Consider the following 18,789-nt stretch of genomic DNA (forward strand, 5'->3'; position numbering starts at 1 on the left):
TTTATAATAATTCTATTTCATTCTTTCATCCCATCTTTCAATGAAAACTCCTTAAAATGTTGTTTTACTTGTGAACATTGTTAACATTAGAAAATTTTAAACTGGTTAGATGCAACTGCCATACCAATTGAGAATTCAGTCAGCCTTGAATTTTACAGAACACAATCTTCCAGATCTAATCAATATGTTAATCAATCAGCTGGCTCCACTAGGATGTCAATGCCCTTCTCTGCTGTGGGGTAGTAACCGCAATACCACAAAGAAACATAATTTACTACTCCTCTGAGACACGTATTCAAAAATAAATTAAGATTTCATCTGCTTTGCAGAATTCTTTTCTAAAGAGAATGTTGCAAGACACACCATTTTAATGGACAGATCTGACTCCCCAGCACAATGCCAAGGCTAGCAAAAAGAGAAAGGAGGCGAGCTGCAAAACATTCCTGTTTGTTCCATAAAGAAGAAACACTATCTTTTCCATACAAAGTTTTCCAAAGGACCACAGCCAGTATCCGTTGGCTTATTTGTATGCTGAGAATATTCCAGCTCATGTTAAGATTTTCTGGACAGAAGAAAGAATAATAAAAACTACTGTTTGAATTCAGCCTTTCTTAAGAGCCAATTTGTCTTCTCAGCAAAACAAAAGGAATCAATCTAGTAGTGAAAACATGAAGCTCACAGATGAATACCCTCCCTCTGATTTTTGGCTTTCAAATATATTTTGCTTGCTTGCTTGAGGTAACGTTCCAAAGACAATGTTGTTTCTAGGTTGTTTTAAAGGAAAAACAGAAATTTTATTCCACGATATGTTTTAATACTTCTTACTATATAAACATATTCTCTTGGAGTCAATTTATAGGAAACGCAATAAAGCAATGAAAAGAAATCCAGCCTCATTTACTAGAAAGTGGTAAAACTGACACGTTACCTTTTCTGTCTACTTATTCAATCCTTACCACCATAGAATATAAATCAAGACAGAATATTCATATTTCTGAAATATTTAATTTACTAAAAATCATCTCTAATACTAGCAGTAATTGATAGGTATCTGTTAAGTTCTAGATATTTCACATACATCAACTCTAATATCTAACAATGCTGCAAGGTAAGTATCATTATCTCTGTCTCAGAGAAAGTTTAGTTAGTTTGCCCAAGAGCATACCTAAGAAGAGGCAGATCAGATTTTGAACTCCAGTTGCTCAAACTCCAAAGGCCATGGTCTAGCCACCAAACCACGCGCCCTAGAAGGATTCCTCTTCTGGTAAAGACATCAACCACAGAAGCAAGTAGGAGTGCACGGAAGCCAATGTGCTGCCATAACCAACCATACCTGAGCCCTGCATCCCTTTACCACCCCATCCCCCCACCCTCTCATCTCACTCTCCCCAGGGCAGCCACACAGGCCTTTGTCCACGGCTCAAACTCACCAAGGCCTTTCCCCTCCAAAATTACAATCATGAACTGCAATTCAGCTAGTGGCCCAGTTTTTTAAAGTGCCAAAAAAAAATCTTTAATGTCTGCCCTCATTTATTATGCTTTTTGTGACACAGACCTTTTATTTGATAATTATTGAGGACTAGATTAAATGTACTTGTTTGCAATGTAGATTTAGAAATTTGCTTCTGTGAGTCAGAGGCCTGAGGGCAATATTCGGAGAAAAAAAGATCCCTTTATGGAAACCTAAGGACATCTAAATTAGTACTGTGAAGTGAGGGGGAAATGTAAGTGAGAAAAAATGGGAAGCAGGAGTGAGAGGCATGAGGTTTTTTCATCATGGACCAGAAAGTGACAAAACTAAGTGCTAATGAGAGATAAAAAATAAAGGTAGAAGTAAAAGGAAACAAAAATATAGAAAAGGGAAAGAAAATGGCTCTGACAAAGTACTCTGGGTTTAAGAACTGTACATGGTTGACTGACAGTTCACAATCTTAAAGCATCATAAAGTATTATTTGAATCATCTTCAAATTCATTTTAATATCATCAGCATTTACCCCAAACTCATAAATCTAAGAACACATATTTTTTAATTAACATGAATTTTAAAGCACCTACCCTGTGTCTAGCACCATGATAGGCATGAGGAGTAAATGAATAGTATGAATAACAAAAGATCCTCGGTTCTTAGATAGTTCTCTTAATATATACTATCATAGCATGTTATGCATCAACATGCCATGCTTTTATTGAGCACTTACTGAGTGGTAGGTATTCTGGAATGTAAAAACGAATGAAGGAATATATCTATGCTCTAAAGGAATTCAGAAGCGCAAGAAAGACAAAATAAACACACCAGAAACAATTAGGGACTAATTCTAAATACCATGTTATCAAGTACTGAATCACCAAATAGAGACTGACTGATGTAGTAAGAGAAAATAATTGTGGAGTGAAAAAGCTTCATGAAAAAAGTAGAGCTAAGTTGGTTTCTGGTGGAGTTAGAGATAAAAAAGAGGTAGGGCAGTGCCAATGGGGAGGGAAAAGAGTCAAAGGATTTAAAATTTCCTTGGAGCTAGGACTTAGCTCGGGAAATAATATATTAATAAGCTAGTTATGGGCTTCCCTGGTGGCACAGTGGTTGAGAGCCCACCTGCTGATGCAGGGGACACAGGTTCGTGCCCCGGTCCGGGAAGATCCCACATGCCGCGGAGCGGCTGGGCCTGTGAGCCATGGCCGCTGAGCCTGCGCATCCGGGGCCTGTGCTCCACAACGGGAGAGGCCACAGCAGTGAGAGGCCCGCGTACAGCAAAAAAAAAAAAAAAAAAAAAAGCTAGTTATGACTTTTTCAATTAAAGTTACAGAAATCCAACCAGAGTTTCCTGAGGCAAAATGGAAATTTATCAACTGATGGATACAAGAAAGGATTGTACAAGAAAACCACAGGGATGGCAACTATCCAGCTGATCTGGAGAATGACTGGGACCAGGAACTCCATTTCTGAATACTGGCTTCATCATTTCCATTCATAGGCTTTCTCCACATGGTGGGCAGCATGGCTGATGACAACTCTCAGGTTTTACCTCTTACCATTTCCAACATCAAATGTGGATGGATAAGGGCGGCATAAGCAGAAGAAAGGGGAAGAGAGGTACCAGACAGACAGTCCTATATACGTCCACCATAAAAGTTACAAGTAAAAATTTGATTAATGGGAATTGATCCTAGATTGGTGGGAAATGACCAAAAAACAAAGTAACTTGAAAGCCTGGCAGAACCTCCCATTTTGGAGCATAATGTAGCTAAATTGCTACCTTTATACAAAACTCAGTCTTATCACAACCTGGTGGATGTATAATATGTTATCTGCACAAATATAACAAGCCAAACTGAAACCTTCTTAAAAATTCCACATACAATCTATAAGATTCATTTACTCATTCATTCTTTACTTGAAGCTCTATACCTTTTCTTCATTGATCTTTACACAGTTCAATTAAAAGTTTTTAATAATTGTTTTACCATTTCAAAAAAAGTGTTATTGCCCACTGAATGTTCCCCAGATCTTAAGAGAAGCATGCTAAAGCTTTTAGGGGTGAAAAGTCAAGATGTATAAATTTAAGTTTCAATTGGTTCTGCAGTACCGTGTCTGTGTGTGTGTGTGTGTGTGTTTGTGTGTGTGTGTGTAAAGACATAATAATAGAGATAAAGCAAAAATGACTAATTTTAACAACCGTTGCATCTTGGAGGATATATGGATACCCATTACACTAATTGAATTTTTCAGTATACAGTATTTCAAAGTATTCATTATAAAAATTTGGAGGGAAGTAGAAGCCTGACAGAAGACTTCAAATTTTAAATGACAATATAACGAAAGCATAAAAAATGAAAGTAGTGTTTCAGGATGATACATGTAGAAAGGGTATGGTTTGAATTAGAGGTAGTAAAAAATAGAGAGACCTAAGAGATTACTGTATAAATCCAAACAGATGGGGGGCGGGGCAGCAATGGGCTGGACTGAGAAAGTGGCTATGAAAATGAAACAGAAGGAATGGATACTAAAGACTGTGATGAATACTTAAAAGAACCCAGTGAGTGACAGGTGAGTGTGGGAGAGAGAGAAGATAGAATCAGTGATGATCTCTGGTTCCCCAGGTCAAATGATTAGGGAAGGGATAGAAATAGATAAGGTCTAAAGCAGGGAACAGATTTGTTGGGTTAAGACAATGTCTTTCATTAAATACGTTAATATATTGCCTCCTCCATGTAAATACAGTTCATATGCTGACTATGTGGTATAATCTCCTCCTATAGTCTGTGAAAACCCAAAGAAAACGTACCACACAAGCACCCTAAGAACGAGAGGCAGACACACTGGGCTAGAGCCTGGGGGAAAACAGCCAGAGTCAGCCCATATGCTCCCCCTGTTAAGCCACCTGTTTCAGTGTCTCAGTTCCCCTAGCCTGGAAGATTTACAGAATTTCAGGGATTTTTAAAAAATGCAAAAACTGCATGATAGGGTGCTTTAAAGTGGCAAGAGCAAACTTCGACTGTATCCACAAGAATACCTCAATGTATAAAGCTTCAAGTAAATGTGAGAACTTTTCTCATGCATTGGTAATTTCAGCTAAATGGCCTCTTGCTATGAGTACACCTCTAGATTAACCTTAATGGAGAAAAAGTTCATGAATATATAAAATTCCTATCTATTATTTTTCATATACTTTCTGATTTAGCAGAAAACCAGGCAACCGCTATGTGCAATTACATTTTTTTAAAGTCTCAATTCGGATGGTGCAGACACAATCATTAACAAAATAAATCTTAAGTCACTCACTGCCTTGTGGTGGGGTGTGGAAATGAAATTTGGGGTCACTGAGGAGGAAAGAAGAGAAGCCAAGTTGTTCCCATGATAGGGCGGGGAAGTGGCCAACAGGCTGGCCCAGATGGGAGAGAGAGGTTACAGGGACCTCAAGACACAGCTTTCTGCGCTGTGCTCATGTCGAGAACTGAGATGTAAGAAAACAGCACAATTCGGTCAAGGTGGTGATACCCCACTGTTAAGGCAGGGGAGAGTTATTTCTGCTATATATCAATGTAAAGGCAAGACACAGTCACTGCTAATTCACAGCAGACCTAAATTGATAGAAATGGGGCTTATGTTTGAATCCTGAATTCATTTCCTTTGTTTAGAAAGGAGTGGGCACATCTGGTGTCTTCAAGAAATGAGGAAACGGTGGAAGAACTATGTTATTTTTTTCTAACAGCATGGAATGATGAGCAGTAAAAGTATGAAATAAAGAGAAATTAAAGAAAAAAGAATTCTAGAGGATACTAAAGATAAAAGGAACAGAATTATTATACTGTTAATCGCAAAAGAAATGGAAAAAATAGATCTAAATCAAAAATAATAAATTATTTCCTTTTGCTTTTCTATATCACTTTGGGACACACTTTAAATGTGCATTCTTCCAGGAAACAGGCCAAATTATTTCCCCTCAAACCTGTGTTCCCACAGTCTCCTATATACTCCTCGAATAAAGCACTTATCACACTCTTATTTGTGGTCTCTCTATGTCCCCACCAAGTGTTCTCTGCAATTAGTGAAATTTGTTTAAAAAAAATTTTTTTAAATGAATGAAATCATTTACTGTAGGAATCTTTATGTTATCTCTAGCCCCATATATAAACCAACATATAATGTGTTAAATCCAAATAAATACCAGTTCCTCTTTCAGTATATTTTTTTTTCAAATCATGGAATTGCTCTTGATATAAAACCTGCATACTTTGGCCACTTCATTCTGCATGTCTTACAGTCGTTTCCCTATATAATATTCTTTTCATATATATATACTCTCTAGAGAAGCCTGCTCAAGCTTGGGGATGAAAGAAGATAATCAACTGCACAAATATCTATCTATATGCAGTCATTCATTTATTCACTCAACAACTATTTATACAGGAGTACAGTCCCAACCAAAACAGTTATCGCACCTGGCTTCATCTTGCTTCCAATCTAGAGGTGAAGACAAATATGGAATTATGGAATAGATGCCTAGCTACAGATCAACTACAGACCATGAGCAATTAGGAGGTGCTTACAAGAGCACATTAACAGAGGAACCTAGCTCAGACTGGGAAGCTAAAGAAAATCTGTTTAAACGAAGTGGCACTTAAGCTAATACCTGAAGTTTAAATGAATTTAGCCAGGGCAGAGAGAGAGAGTGAGTGTGCATGTGTGTGTGTATGTGTGTGTGTGTGTGTGTTGCATGGATCAAGGAAGTACTGCAAGCAGAGATACAGAGGAACAACCTGTACAAAGGCCCTGAGGTACGAAACCTGTCACACTCAAGGCACAGAGAACTGGAGCTGAGACTGGGGTGGGAAAGCGTGCAGGCCCCTATAGGTCACTGGTTCTCAATGTCATGGGAAGCCTGATAAAATTTGTTCTTAAAAATAAACACTATGGGGCTTCCCTGGTGGTGCAGTGGTTGAGAGTCCGCCTGCCGATGCAGGGGACACGGGTTCGTGCCCCGGTCCGGGAAGATCCCGTGGAGCGGCTAGGCCCGTGAGCCATGGCTGCTGAGCCTGCGCGTCCGGAGCCTGTGCTCCACAACGGGAGAGGCCACAACAGTGAGAGGCCCGCGTACCGCAAAAAAAATAAATAAATAAAATTAAAAAAATAAACACTATGTGTAGGGTGTTGGGGGAGGATTCCCATAACTGGACATACTTCTTGGTGGATTTTTAGAGCACCAAGAATGGAACGAGGAGGCCAGTTAATACGCTAACCTGAACTAGAGTGTTAAGAGTGACCTGGGCTAGAGCAGGGGCAGTGAAGATGAAGAGAAGTTAACAGATGAGGAATATTTAGGAGACAGACTTGGTGGGTTTGGTGATGGACTACGAGAGGAAGGTAGGGGAAGCGGCAAGGACAGCACCCTCACCTCTCCTTATTGGCCAGAGGGGCACTTTAATAACAGTGGGGTTTTTAGTAACAATAAGGAAGGATGAATGGTGAAGGTGGTCGAAAGCTGAAAACTGCCAGCTGTAAGTTCTGGAAGGTAATGTACAGCATGGTGACCCTAGTTTAAAAAAAATAAGAAGGGGATTTTTTTTTTTATCCTGGACGGTCTGGTGAGAAATGAAAAGTCCAGACTTAGACATGCTTAAACTGAAATACCTGTGATCTATCCACATAAAGATGTCAAAATAATCAGTGGATATATTCAGGAGTGCACTCTGGGAAGTCTTAGCATATAGGTGGTATTTAAAGCAACTGGAGTGGATGAGATCACCTTGTGAGAGAGGAGAATGAGAAGAGAGAATGTAAAATTAAATGGAAAAAATTTTTTTCTACTTTTAGAATATAAAGATATTTTAATTACCTACCTATTACAGTATCAAATATTTTATGTCTATAATACTTAAGTATAATTTTACAATATAATGTAATTATTGCATGCAAATTATTTAAGAGTTACAGACTTTAGACTGTATTACTGACAAAGGATATTGATAGGGAAGAAAGGGGAGTAAATTGGGTCACCATATTTTCATCTTCCTTTGTCAGATCTATCTCTAAGCTGCTGGATCCATGAAGGGCCCCATATACAGTCCCTGCATACAGTTCCAGTCTGTGAGCCAGTCCTTACATACAGGAGACACAAAGGCCACAGTAAGATGGATTTGTCAGGGGGAGCTTGTGTCTTTTTTTTACCTCCCTGTCTGTGCCCCATGCCATTCTCTGAAGCTCTAGCTTTCCAAGTCTCAACACATGCTATTATTTATCTTTGGAACATCAGAATGTGTTGAAATACAAATTTTTCCATTTGGACTTTCAAATGAAGGAAACATTTTGCAATATAAAGCCATTCCTCAAAACAAGGAATCGCTCTGCTATTCACTCTTCCTAGCATCTAGCTTTTCCAATGTAGTCAGTTATTAGTGAAACCAGGAGAGGTGTGAATCAAAAAAAGTAAATAAGGAAAACATGAGTTTCAATGAGTTTAGAGATGATATTAATTCTGAAAGCCGAGAAGAGCGCTGGTGTTGAAAAGAGCAAGTTCGATCACAGACGTGAATCACAGTGGCCTGAAATTACTATTTTGACCCCAAAACTGTTAAAAAACCAAAGATTAATACTTGTTTCAGCAGGTGGGAAATGGCTTAAGTTTTTATAAATGCCTTCTCTGTAGGCTAATAACAACAAGGGCAGGCCCTCATCTGCTAAAATGCATTGAAGTTTATAATCAGGCCTGAGGGACTGGATGACTCACAAAGTAATCAGAGCCCTTATTAAGATTATTAACTTAATCTTAGTGACCCTATCCTTCAGGGCAAGAGCCAGGAGCCAAGATGCAGAGAGTTTCTGGGTTGACTGCCAAAAAATTCTAAACAGAGGGTTTTTTCAGGTATAAGATATCCCACTAGGTTATTATATAATGAAACCTGGATATAAAACAATTCAGAGTCATGTGGTTTATCAAAAGATAATTATTGCATTTTGGTAGACATGCTACAAACAGAATGGAAAAGCCAAAGGTTGAAAGAATCGACCAAGGTACGTGCATCCCACGCAGTCAGCTTCTTCAAGGGTTAGGCCTTCTGGCAGGACTGGTAATGCTGCTGTCGCGCTTACTAACTTTACCCATCACATGTACACAACAACAGAAACCTCACATGTTAGGAAAACACAAAAATGTTATTTGAGCCTGAACGTTACCTTTGTTCTTTTCTTATTGAGTCCACTTACAAAGGCCTAATCAACCATGGCAGGTTTTCTGAACCTTTCGGGGGGTCAAGGATTCCTTTGAAAATCTTACAGATGATCTCAACACTAGATAACTGAGACTGTCTAATTAATTTAAGGGTGCTCATAAACCCTCTACACCCTTCCACTGGTTCCCTAGAACCTCTGCCATATAGGGTATAAGGGACAGTGAGTCCCTTACACAAACAGGGGAGAAGAAGATTCACCATTTGTGAGTACTTTCTCTCCCTATGAACTTACTTGACCTCCCCTCAAACTTGTCACAGTGAATTATATTACCTCTCTCTTCTTTTCTTATGAGCCTCCGAAGTCTTCACCTTCTACATCTTGACACCCTATATTCACCAAGCTTTACGGATTCACAAGACTTCTTTCCTATTTGAAATACTATGGCACAGAAGCAATTTAAAAAGACACATTCTTTTGACTATTCTGATTCACAAAATTGAATCCATGGGTAGGGAAAAACTATTAAAAAGCTCACTTATCTTAGTTATATTTGCTATGAAGAAAATCATCAAATTATCCTTAAGTAACAGTTTTATCAAAATTTGTGACTGCCAGGTGGTACCACAACTTCTTTTAAGATGTGAATGTGGCACCTGGAGATTATCATACTAAGTGAAGTAAGTCAGAAAGACAAATATAGTATATCACTTATATGTGGAATCTAAAAAAATGATACAATGAACTTATTTACAGAACAGAAGTAGACTCACAGACATAGAAAACAAACATGGTTACGAAAGAGGAAAGGTGGGGGGAGGGATAAATTAGAAATTTGGGAATAACATACATAGAAATTTAGGAGTAGCACATAAACAACAAGGACCTACTGCATAGCACTGGAACTGTAGTCAATATCTTGTTAAGAAACTATAATGAAAAAAAATCTGAAAAACAATATATATATATTCAATAATATATGTATGTATAAATGAATCACTTTGCTGTACACGAGAAACTAACACAACATTGTAAAGCAACTATAGTTCAATAAAAATTTTTAAATAAAAATAAAACAAATAGTACTTCAGATATAGAGAACAAACTAGTGTTTACAGGGGTGGGGGGGAAGACAGCGGTAGGGGATTAAGAGGTAAAAACTACTATGTATGAGATAAATAAGCTCAAGGGTATATTGTACAGCACAGAGAAGATAGCCAATATTTAATAATTATTATAAATGGAGTATAATAACCTTTAAGAATTGTGAATCATTATGTTGTAACCTGAAATTAATATAACATTGTAAAGCAATGATACTTCAATAAAAAATAACTGTCTTAAAAAATTTACAAATTACCAGATTAAAAAAAAAATGATGTGGATGTGTTCCAACTTATGTTATATACTTTTAAAACACTGCCAGAGCAAAGCACTTAGGAGAAGGTCATTTCTACCTCATCCCAATTCCAAGAGCCTATGATTCCAAGTCTTATTTTAATCTATGAAGTGAAAACTTTTGGTTTTTTTAAATTACTGCATATTTTAATTGATATTAGACATCATTTCATTATAAATAGCATTAGGAGATCACATTAGTTGTTTCTTACATTAGTACAGAGATACTTTTCTTGCATATGATTATGAATGAGACAAATTCTGGTTACTTTAAAGAAACACTGGAATTTGGGGAATTATTAAATCATAGCTTTTCTGCTAAAAGTCCAGAATCTAACAGCACAAAAATATTGTAAAATATGTTTTGGAAAGTACTTATTTTATGAGGAGAAGTTATTTGTTTTTAAATGCAAATATTTGGAATACACCAATTAATTTAAAAGTGACCAGACAGATTTTTTTTTTAACTTCAGGTACACAAAGTGAATCATAATCTGTGTTTCATGACACACTTATTGATCCATGCATGGTTCATTTTACTTAGTAAAATAGTTAAATAAATCCTACTATACCCATAATCCTTGGTGACATTTTTCCCCTTACGCAAAAAGTGTGGCCTCCCTCTACTTCATTTTTACAGTAAATGGATATTCTTTTGGTAATCCTGTCTCAGTCACCCAGACATTTATAAACAAATCCTACTCATACAAATATGAAAACATTAGCAGCATGTTTAAAGTTTTGAAGAAACATAATCCATTTAACTATATAGAGCCATATTTTGACAGCTTAATTTCTATCATTTTCAAAAACACTGGCAGTCGGGGGCAGGGGTGGGAAACAGGCAAGGGTGGAATGGGTCAAAATCCAGGACATTTGCAGCTTCTATTCAACTCCTGGTTATAGCTAACCCATTAGAAAAAACAAATAATCCATCTACCCATCCTGTTTCTGTTTGTGTCACATTCCTATTACAAAAAAGTGGCGGAACAGGTAGGTGTGAATAAAACCATGGACACTGGTCTTATTTTATTTTAGAAAGAACAATGAATATGGAATTCTACAACAGCCCTGGAGCACTTACCCCTGAGGTAAGCCAAAGGCCTTACAGCATGAGCCCCAGGTGAGGCTGGACATTTCTACGAGCTTCCAACTGATCAAGTGGTCACTGAAAGCCCAACTAGTATTTAGGTCCACAGATATGAACTGCTAATGGCTTAGCTCTATATGTGTTCTAAATTTTAGCAGAGCTAACAAGTGAACTAAAACTATATAGTTTCTAAGTGCTGTTTCTCTAGTGAATAGGAACAAAACTAAGTACAATAACTGATAATACTGGCAAATGTTTAATTTTAAATTAGACCCTCATGTCATGATATAGAAACCTACTTGAGAAAAAGAAAACATTAAATAACAATTGAAATCTCTGTCACATATAAATAAAATTAATTTTAAATCTTGGTTTTTGTGCAAGACACAGAAACTTAACATGGAGAAATTAACAGGCATTACCAACTCAAAGCTTCAGAGAAGCCCAAGACATTGCTGAGACATTTTACAGTCTAGGCTCACTAGGTCACAGATTTGACACGTTATTAACGTGGAAAGCAACTGCCATTTCCTTGACACCCTCTACCCTACATGAAAGGGCACCCAGAAATCATTCCTCATTTCAGGCCCAAGTGAAGTGGCCTAATTATACTCCAAGACATTATCAACAAGTAGTCAAGAATACTGCCTAGGGCTTCCCTGGTGGCGCAGTGGTTGAGAGTCCGCCTGCCGATGCAGGGGACATGGGTTCGTGCCCCGGTCTGGGAAGATCCCACGTGCCGCGGAGCGGCTGGGCCCGTGAGCCACGGCCGCTGAGCCTGCGCGTCCGGAGCCTGTGCTCCGCAACGGGAGAGGCCACGACAGTGAGAGGCCCGCATACCGCAAAAAAAAAAAAAAAAAAAAAAAAAAAAAAGAATACTGCCTAGTCCTCATAACATAGACAGTCATAAAAAAAAATTTTAAGAGGCACAGAACCTGATATGTCTTGGACATATGGGTTGTGCTTACACAAAAGGGCAATTAAAGAGACCTCTCCAAACAGAATCTTCAAAGCAAACAGAAGCTGTTTTCTCACGCCTATGATGTATTTCACTACAATGCATAGCTTTCATAGTTTTAGAATTTTCCAGGTAACTATTCCAAAGCATACTTTTTATCAATAGCAGATGGAAAATATTATGTCCATTTCCTAGCTAAGGCAACTTGGAGGAAAGGAAATTAAGACCTATCACACTAAGCCAAGTCAATGAATGACAACAATACTGCAGCTAGTACCTAGTCAGACAGAACGTTGAAAGAAAATTAAGTTCAATATTTATATACTTAGGGGGAAGAGTTTTGTTTCAGAAAAATATTTGGTTGTTTCTGTTCAGGCACATTAAGAACACTGAAAAAACACCATTAAAGCAAACTGGACTGAAATTCAACACAATGGCATGTGTTTTTCAACCTGTAATCAACACCAAGAAATAGCTCCCTTTGGTTATTAAAATCCTGGAAAGAAATCATAATTACCCCATCTGGGAATACGGCCTTCAAAGCATGAGTACTTTAGATAAAACAGCCAATGTCTAGTCCCACTTCTATTGATTTTCAAATTCCTTGCACGGAAAAAAAAGTAAACAAATGCTTTCATGGATAGGAGATTTTCAATCAGATTAGCTTAAATAAAAGTTTAGGGCTTCCCTGGTGGCGCAGTGGTTGAGAGTCCGCCTGCCGATGCAGGGGACACGGGTTCGTGCCCCGGTCCGGGAAGATCCCACATGCCGCGGAGCGGCTGGGCCCGTGAGCCATGGCCACTGAGCCTGCACGTCCGGAGCCTGTGCTCTGCAACGGGAGAGGCCACAACAGTGAGAGGCCCGCATACCGCAAAAATAAAATAAAATAAAAGTTTAAATCAAGTTATTTGAATTTAATAAAAAGTATACAGTAATATTCTATACTGAATTTCAGTATTTTTAAATTTTGCTAAGTAGGTCCCAGCTACATAGAATATGAAAAAATCTTTAACTTTAAAAGTACAAGAGGGCTTCCCTGGTGGCACAGTGGTTGAGAGTTCGCCTGCCGATGCAAGGGACACGGGTTCATGCCCCGGTCCGGGAAGATCCCACATGCCGCGGAGCGGCTGGGTCCGTGAGCCATGGCCGCTGAGCCTGCGCGTCCGGAGCCTGTGCTCCGCAACGGGAGAGGCCACAACAGTGAGAGGCCCGCGTACCGCAAAAAAAAAAAAAGTACAAGAATGTAGCAGCTTCATTTACAATAGCTAAAACTGGAAATAACCCAAATATCCATCAGAAGTGATAAACCAAACTGCAGTAATTGATACAATGGAATACTGCTCAGCTGCTCAGCAGTAAAAAGGAACAAACTACTGAACATCCATGCAACAACATGGATGAAACCTATGGAAATTAGACTGAGCTGAAGAAGCTAGACACAAAAAAGTACCTGCTATATGGTTCTATTTTATGAAGGTCTAGAAAACACAAAATTAATCAGTGATGAAAACAATCAGAACAGTTGTCAATGGGTCGGGGCAAAGATTGCCTGGGGGCATGAGGGAACTTTCTAAGGTGATATAAATGTTCTATATCTTGATATGGGTAATGGTTACACAGGTATATCCATTTGTCAAGAGAATACAGTTTATATTAATACCAGAATCTGAAGTATGGACATCCATTAAGTAGCTTTTACAGCTTTTCTTTCATTTTATGACTTTTGATATTTTTAAGCCAATACTTACAAAATGTATATAATCATAAGCTCACTTGAAAATGACTTTTGAATATTTTTATAAGGCAAACCTAGAGTGATAATAAAATTTTAACATTAAAAATATATATTTTTTTTAATATTTAAAAAATATATATATAATGTGGCAACACTGTAAATCAAACACCACTTTCCCCACCCAATAAACTATAGTTTATTGTTAAAAAAAAAAAAGAGTACAGTTTAGGTATGTACATTTTAGTACATTTTAATGTATGTACATTTTACCTCCCCGCTCCCCCCAAAAATCCCACATAATGGAAATGGATGGAGGTGTGAGTGAAACAGTCACAGCAGAATTTGATCACTGTTAAAACTGGGTAATGGGTATGGACTTTTTTTAATACTATCCTGTTTACTTTCTATATATTTGACATTTTCCAAGGTAAAAGGTTTAAAAATATAGATCAGTGAAACGTACAATCAAAAATGTTTATACTGTGAAAATATATCCCTCAAGAGGCTTTCTCTGTATGCAGAAGACTTTTATAAAAATCCACGGAGATCCCCAGTGTCTGTGCTTCGCATGGAGAATCTGAAATGGAGCTCGTTATTTTCTCCAGCTCCCCTTGCCCCCATCCCCAGCATGCCTCCCATCTAATGGGCCATCAGACTGAATATGATATGGTTGTCTCAGCTACCACCAACCCCCAAATTAATTCTTCCCTCGTCCCTCGAATATTTATTTCTAACAAATACTGGTGCAGATGGAGACATCAGAGCTGCTGCAGACACCGGAGAAAACAGATCTCAGCCTTAGTCTTTATTCTCGGTACTCTCTAAGGATGGTGTTTTAGAAGTTAATGAGAAAATGAAAATTTACTTTTTTTACATCCTGGATTTTTTAAATCTCATATTCAACTTCTTTGAACCTTACTTTCTCATTTCTCAGCAATATGAAGAGACATAAATTTTCAAAATAATAAAATCCAGAGTCAGCAGAGTCCGCAGTCAGTTTCTCTACTATGGACTTAGGAGGCTCAATCATGTAACAGTCACTAAACAAGTCTTATTAGTTTTCTAAATATTGCCTGAGAAAAGTCCTATAGCTTTTCACAAAACATGTCCAAAGAATCAGAAGCACCATACAGAGGCAAAGAATGAATTAAAGCTCCTTCAGAGCTATTTAAAGGTATGTTAATACCCTCCTAGAGCTATTTAAAGGTACGGTTAATACCCATAAGAGGATTATAAGTGCACCTGGGTAAAGAATCTTCTTGACAGAACCTAAAAAGTGGACTTAAGTATTGTATCTAGCAGTTCTCTGTAGTGAACATAAACACTGAAACTAGCTAAAATTAAAAGTCCAGAATATATATACTTTATAACCTCCACTTACAAATATTTCTACCTAACATTTCTTCATGTTTATATGACTCTGCTAAATTCCAATGAAGAATTTCACAAGATGTGAAATAACAAATACTCATAAAGTAAAGGAGATCCTTGGTGCCAGCATTTTTGTTCATTCATTCATTCAAAAAAATGTGTGCCTACGAATAGCAAGTGCTCTTCTAGGTGCTAGAAATATATGTAATAATTCAATGTAATAATGACCAAAGCAAAGTTCATGCCCTCAGAGAGTTTACATTCTAGTAAGGGGAGACAGGCTTACAAGAAGGGCTGAGGATAGTAAGTGCCATGGAGGAGAATCAGTACGAAAGGGCATGCAGATGGCTATTTAACACAGCTGTCAGGAAAGGCTTCTGTTAGCGTGACTGGAGCAAACCTGAAGAACCGAAGGTCCAGAATTCCAGGCAGAGAAAATGACAAGTGCAAAGGCCACACACCAGAGCCCACTTGCAAACTGAAGAAACAAAGAGCCAGTGTGGCCCCAGCGCTGAGTTACTCTCAGAGCTGAGGGAGACGGGAGTGAGAGGGCCGCAGAGGATCTCAGCCTTTGTGGGCCATTTTCAGGGTCTGGGCATCTAGTGTGAGGGAGATGGGAAGCCATTGGAGGACTGTGAGCAGAAATGATCCTATTTAATGTTTTTAAAAAGATCACTAGGGCTTCCCTGGTGGCGCAGTGGTTGAGAGTCCACCTGCCGATGCAGGGGACGCAGGTTCGTGCCCCGGTCCGGGAAGATCCCACATGCTGCGGAGCGGCTGGGCCCGTGAGCCATGGCCGCTGAGCCTGCGCGTTCGGAGCCTGTGCTCCGCAATGGGTGAGGCCACAACAGTGAGAGGCCCACGTACCGCAAAAAAACAACACCACCAAAAAAAACCAAAAACAAAACCAAAAACCCTCACGGGCTTCCCTGGTGGCGCAGTGGTTGAGTCTGCCTGACGATGCAGGGGACGCGGGTTCGTGCCCCGGTCTGGGAAGATCCCACATGTCGCGGAGCGGCTGGGCCCGTGAGCCATGGCCGCTGAGCCTGCGCGTCCTGAGCCTGTGCTCCGCAACGGGAGAGGCCACAACAGTGAGAGGCCCGCGTACCGCAAAAAAAAAAAAAAAAAAAATCACTAACTGTGTGAGGAGAATAGACAGTAGAGGAACAAAGGTTGAAGCAGGTAGACCAGTTCAACCTAGAGATCACGATGTGCTCAGAGGAACATTTTAAGTTCATTTGTTTATAGGTTATGTTTCATTATACAACCCAAATACTCCTGTAACTACAACAGCGGTCAATTGAATTGCTCCCTTGTTTGCCACTAGCTTGGAGGGTTAGAGTTTTTGAGGGAAATGCAAGAGTCATCTTATGTTACTTTTCAGGCTCTAGTTTGATCTGTTGGCTAGTGGTTCCTTTATCTTCATTAATCTAATAGGTAAGTAAGACAAAAACTGCTAGCTTTCCCAAAAATAACCCTTTTCAAAAATATTACATCACACATATCAGAAAACAAATATTTTCACCCGTACGCTGGATACAGAAGTTTTTCATATTATTTCCGTTATTCGTAACCTTCATCACAACCTATCTATATGGTAGTAGTCAAAACCCATTTCACTAATATTCCTGAAAGACGATAAATCGAAATAAAAATATACTGCAAATCATAAAATCCATCACCACTCTGACTTCCGTTTCATCATTTATGAAACCCCTCTCATAACGAAGACAGGCTCTCCATCACTCTCTTATCTCTCATCTCCTTCAGTTTACCCAACAGTATATCTAATCGCTGCCTCGCCAGTACCCTGTGGTTAGCACTTTCAGTTATAAAAAGCCAGGTAGGAAAACCACCACACACAGCACCTCTTTCAGGACTTTCAGCCACGCTCACGTGTTATTAAGTGGTTTGAGAGGGTGTCAGAAGCACATGCTTTCCGGCACACTTTGGTGATTTCATCCTGTGCTCAGAGCACTCTGATAAATTAAATCATTCTGGCTGTGTCAGGAATCGCAGCTGGTGTACCTGAGTATGTATGTATGGCTCTTTGATGAGGAGCAAGCAGTACAAAATAAGATTCCGAATCCTACTCTTTAAAATCTCATTTTCGGCATCTCGTATAACGTTTCTAGGCAGGATTCTAAAGCGAAAACAAATGTTATAATTCGCTTTGGTTTTGCAGAAACCTAAGCCCACTTGCCAAAAAAAAAACACTGATGGCTTTTTTTCTTTCCAAAGAGCAGGCAGCTTCTACAGTAGGGAAGGGGACTGGGGTTGGTGGGTAAGGAGAAGCTATTAAAATGGATAATCCAGCTTTTTGCTTACCGGTGTAGCTTTAATGGAGGGGAACCAGGCAGGAACTGAGGGACTGTTACAGCCACGTATACCGAAAGGGCTTTCCTCACCCTCAGCTGAATAGTGTGGAGAATCTGCCTCATTACCTTCTACTAACAAGTAAAGAGATTCCCCTCTCTAGGGGCAGGCTTTGCTGTGCTAACATCCGCTACAGCCTTCACCTCATCCAGCCCCCTCTCCTTTTCCCTTTCCTTCAGCCACAAACTCCTATTTCGTTTTTTGGTTTGTTTCATCTTATTATACTGAAGGCATTCTTGCAAACCGCCTTCAACCATTCCCGGGATAAGAAGAGACAGAAATAAATAATCAAATAAATCAAGATTTCTTTTCTCCAGAGCTAAATTTAAATATATAGACGGAGCGAGATGGTGAAAGGGGGTGTGTGGGTGTCTACTGCAAGATGTTTCAGTCTCTAGGAGAGAAAAGGATAAAGAACAGAAGGCTAAAAGGATTTGAGAAGAGTGTGTGCGTGCGTGTGTGCGTGTGTGTGTGTGTGCAATCATTCCCAGGGCGGAGGGGAAAATTCAGGAAGGGAGGGAGAAGAAAAAGATCAATCCAGGCAGTCACTCCCATCCCTCCCGACCCCTCCCCACCTCACTGCAGTGCTCTGCGCTTCCCAGAAAGCTCACCACCGAAAGGGCAGATTCCCAAAACCAAAGCAGAGCCCGAATCCTGGTCACGCAGGCAGGCGTTTTTCGGGGGGGGGGGTTGTGGGGGGGGGGTAGAGACAGGCGATGGGAAACCATCTGGCTAGGGAAGCGGCGAGGAGGCCAGGAAGACCAGAGCAGGAAAGGCAGGGCCGGGCTGCCGGGACCTACCGGGAGCAACGACGGTAGAGGATGCCCCGGGCACCTCTGGCCTCTCCTCCTCAGCTTCTTCCCGCTGCCGTTGCTGCTGCCGTTGCTGCTGCTGCTCCTGCTGCTGCTGCTGGATGAGGCTGAGGTCGGAGCGGCTGAGCTCAGCTCTGGCGGCCGCAGGGACCAGCCTCGCCTTCAGCAGCACCGCGGCCAGGCCGAGGAGCAGGGTGCAAGGGACGCGCCGGCTGAGCCTCGCCATGGCCGAGAGCCAGAGGGCCGCGGCGGCATATTGCGGCGGAGGTCCGGGCGGCGGCGGCGGGCGCCAGGGCTGCGGGCTCTGGCAGCGCCCTCCCGCTCGGTCCCCCTCGCTCGGTCTGCCTCGCACACCCTCACCAGGAGGAGGAGGCTGGGGCGGCGGA

At 40.1% G+C, this 18,789-nt stretch overlaps 1 protein-coding gene across 1 annotated transcript in view; it reads right to left on the reverse strand.

Moving 5' to 3' along the window:
• FAM171B (family with sequence similarity 171 member B) overlaps positions 1-18,789 on the reverse strand; it is a 71,544-nt gene extending 52,755 nt beyond the window's left edge. Inside the window, exon 1 of the mRNA XM_082630248.1 lies at positions 18,392-18,789. Within this exon, the coding sequence (XP_082486374.1) occupies positions 18,392-18,629 (238 nt within the window). The 5' untranslated portion in view covers positions 18,630-18,789. The remainder of the gene's footprint in view (positions 1-18,391) is intronic.

Source organism: Mesoplodon mirus (assembly GCF_964341445.2).
Source record: "Mesoplodon mirus genome assembly, chromosome: 8".
Lineage (NCBI taxonomy): Eukaryota > Metazoa > Chordata > Mammalia > Artiodactyla > Ziphiidae > Mesoplodon > Mesoplodon mirus.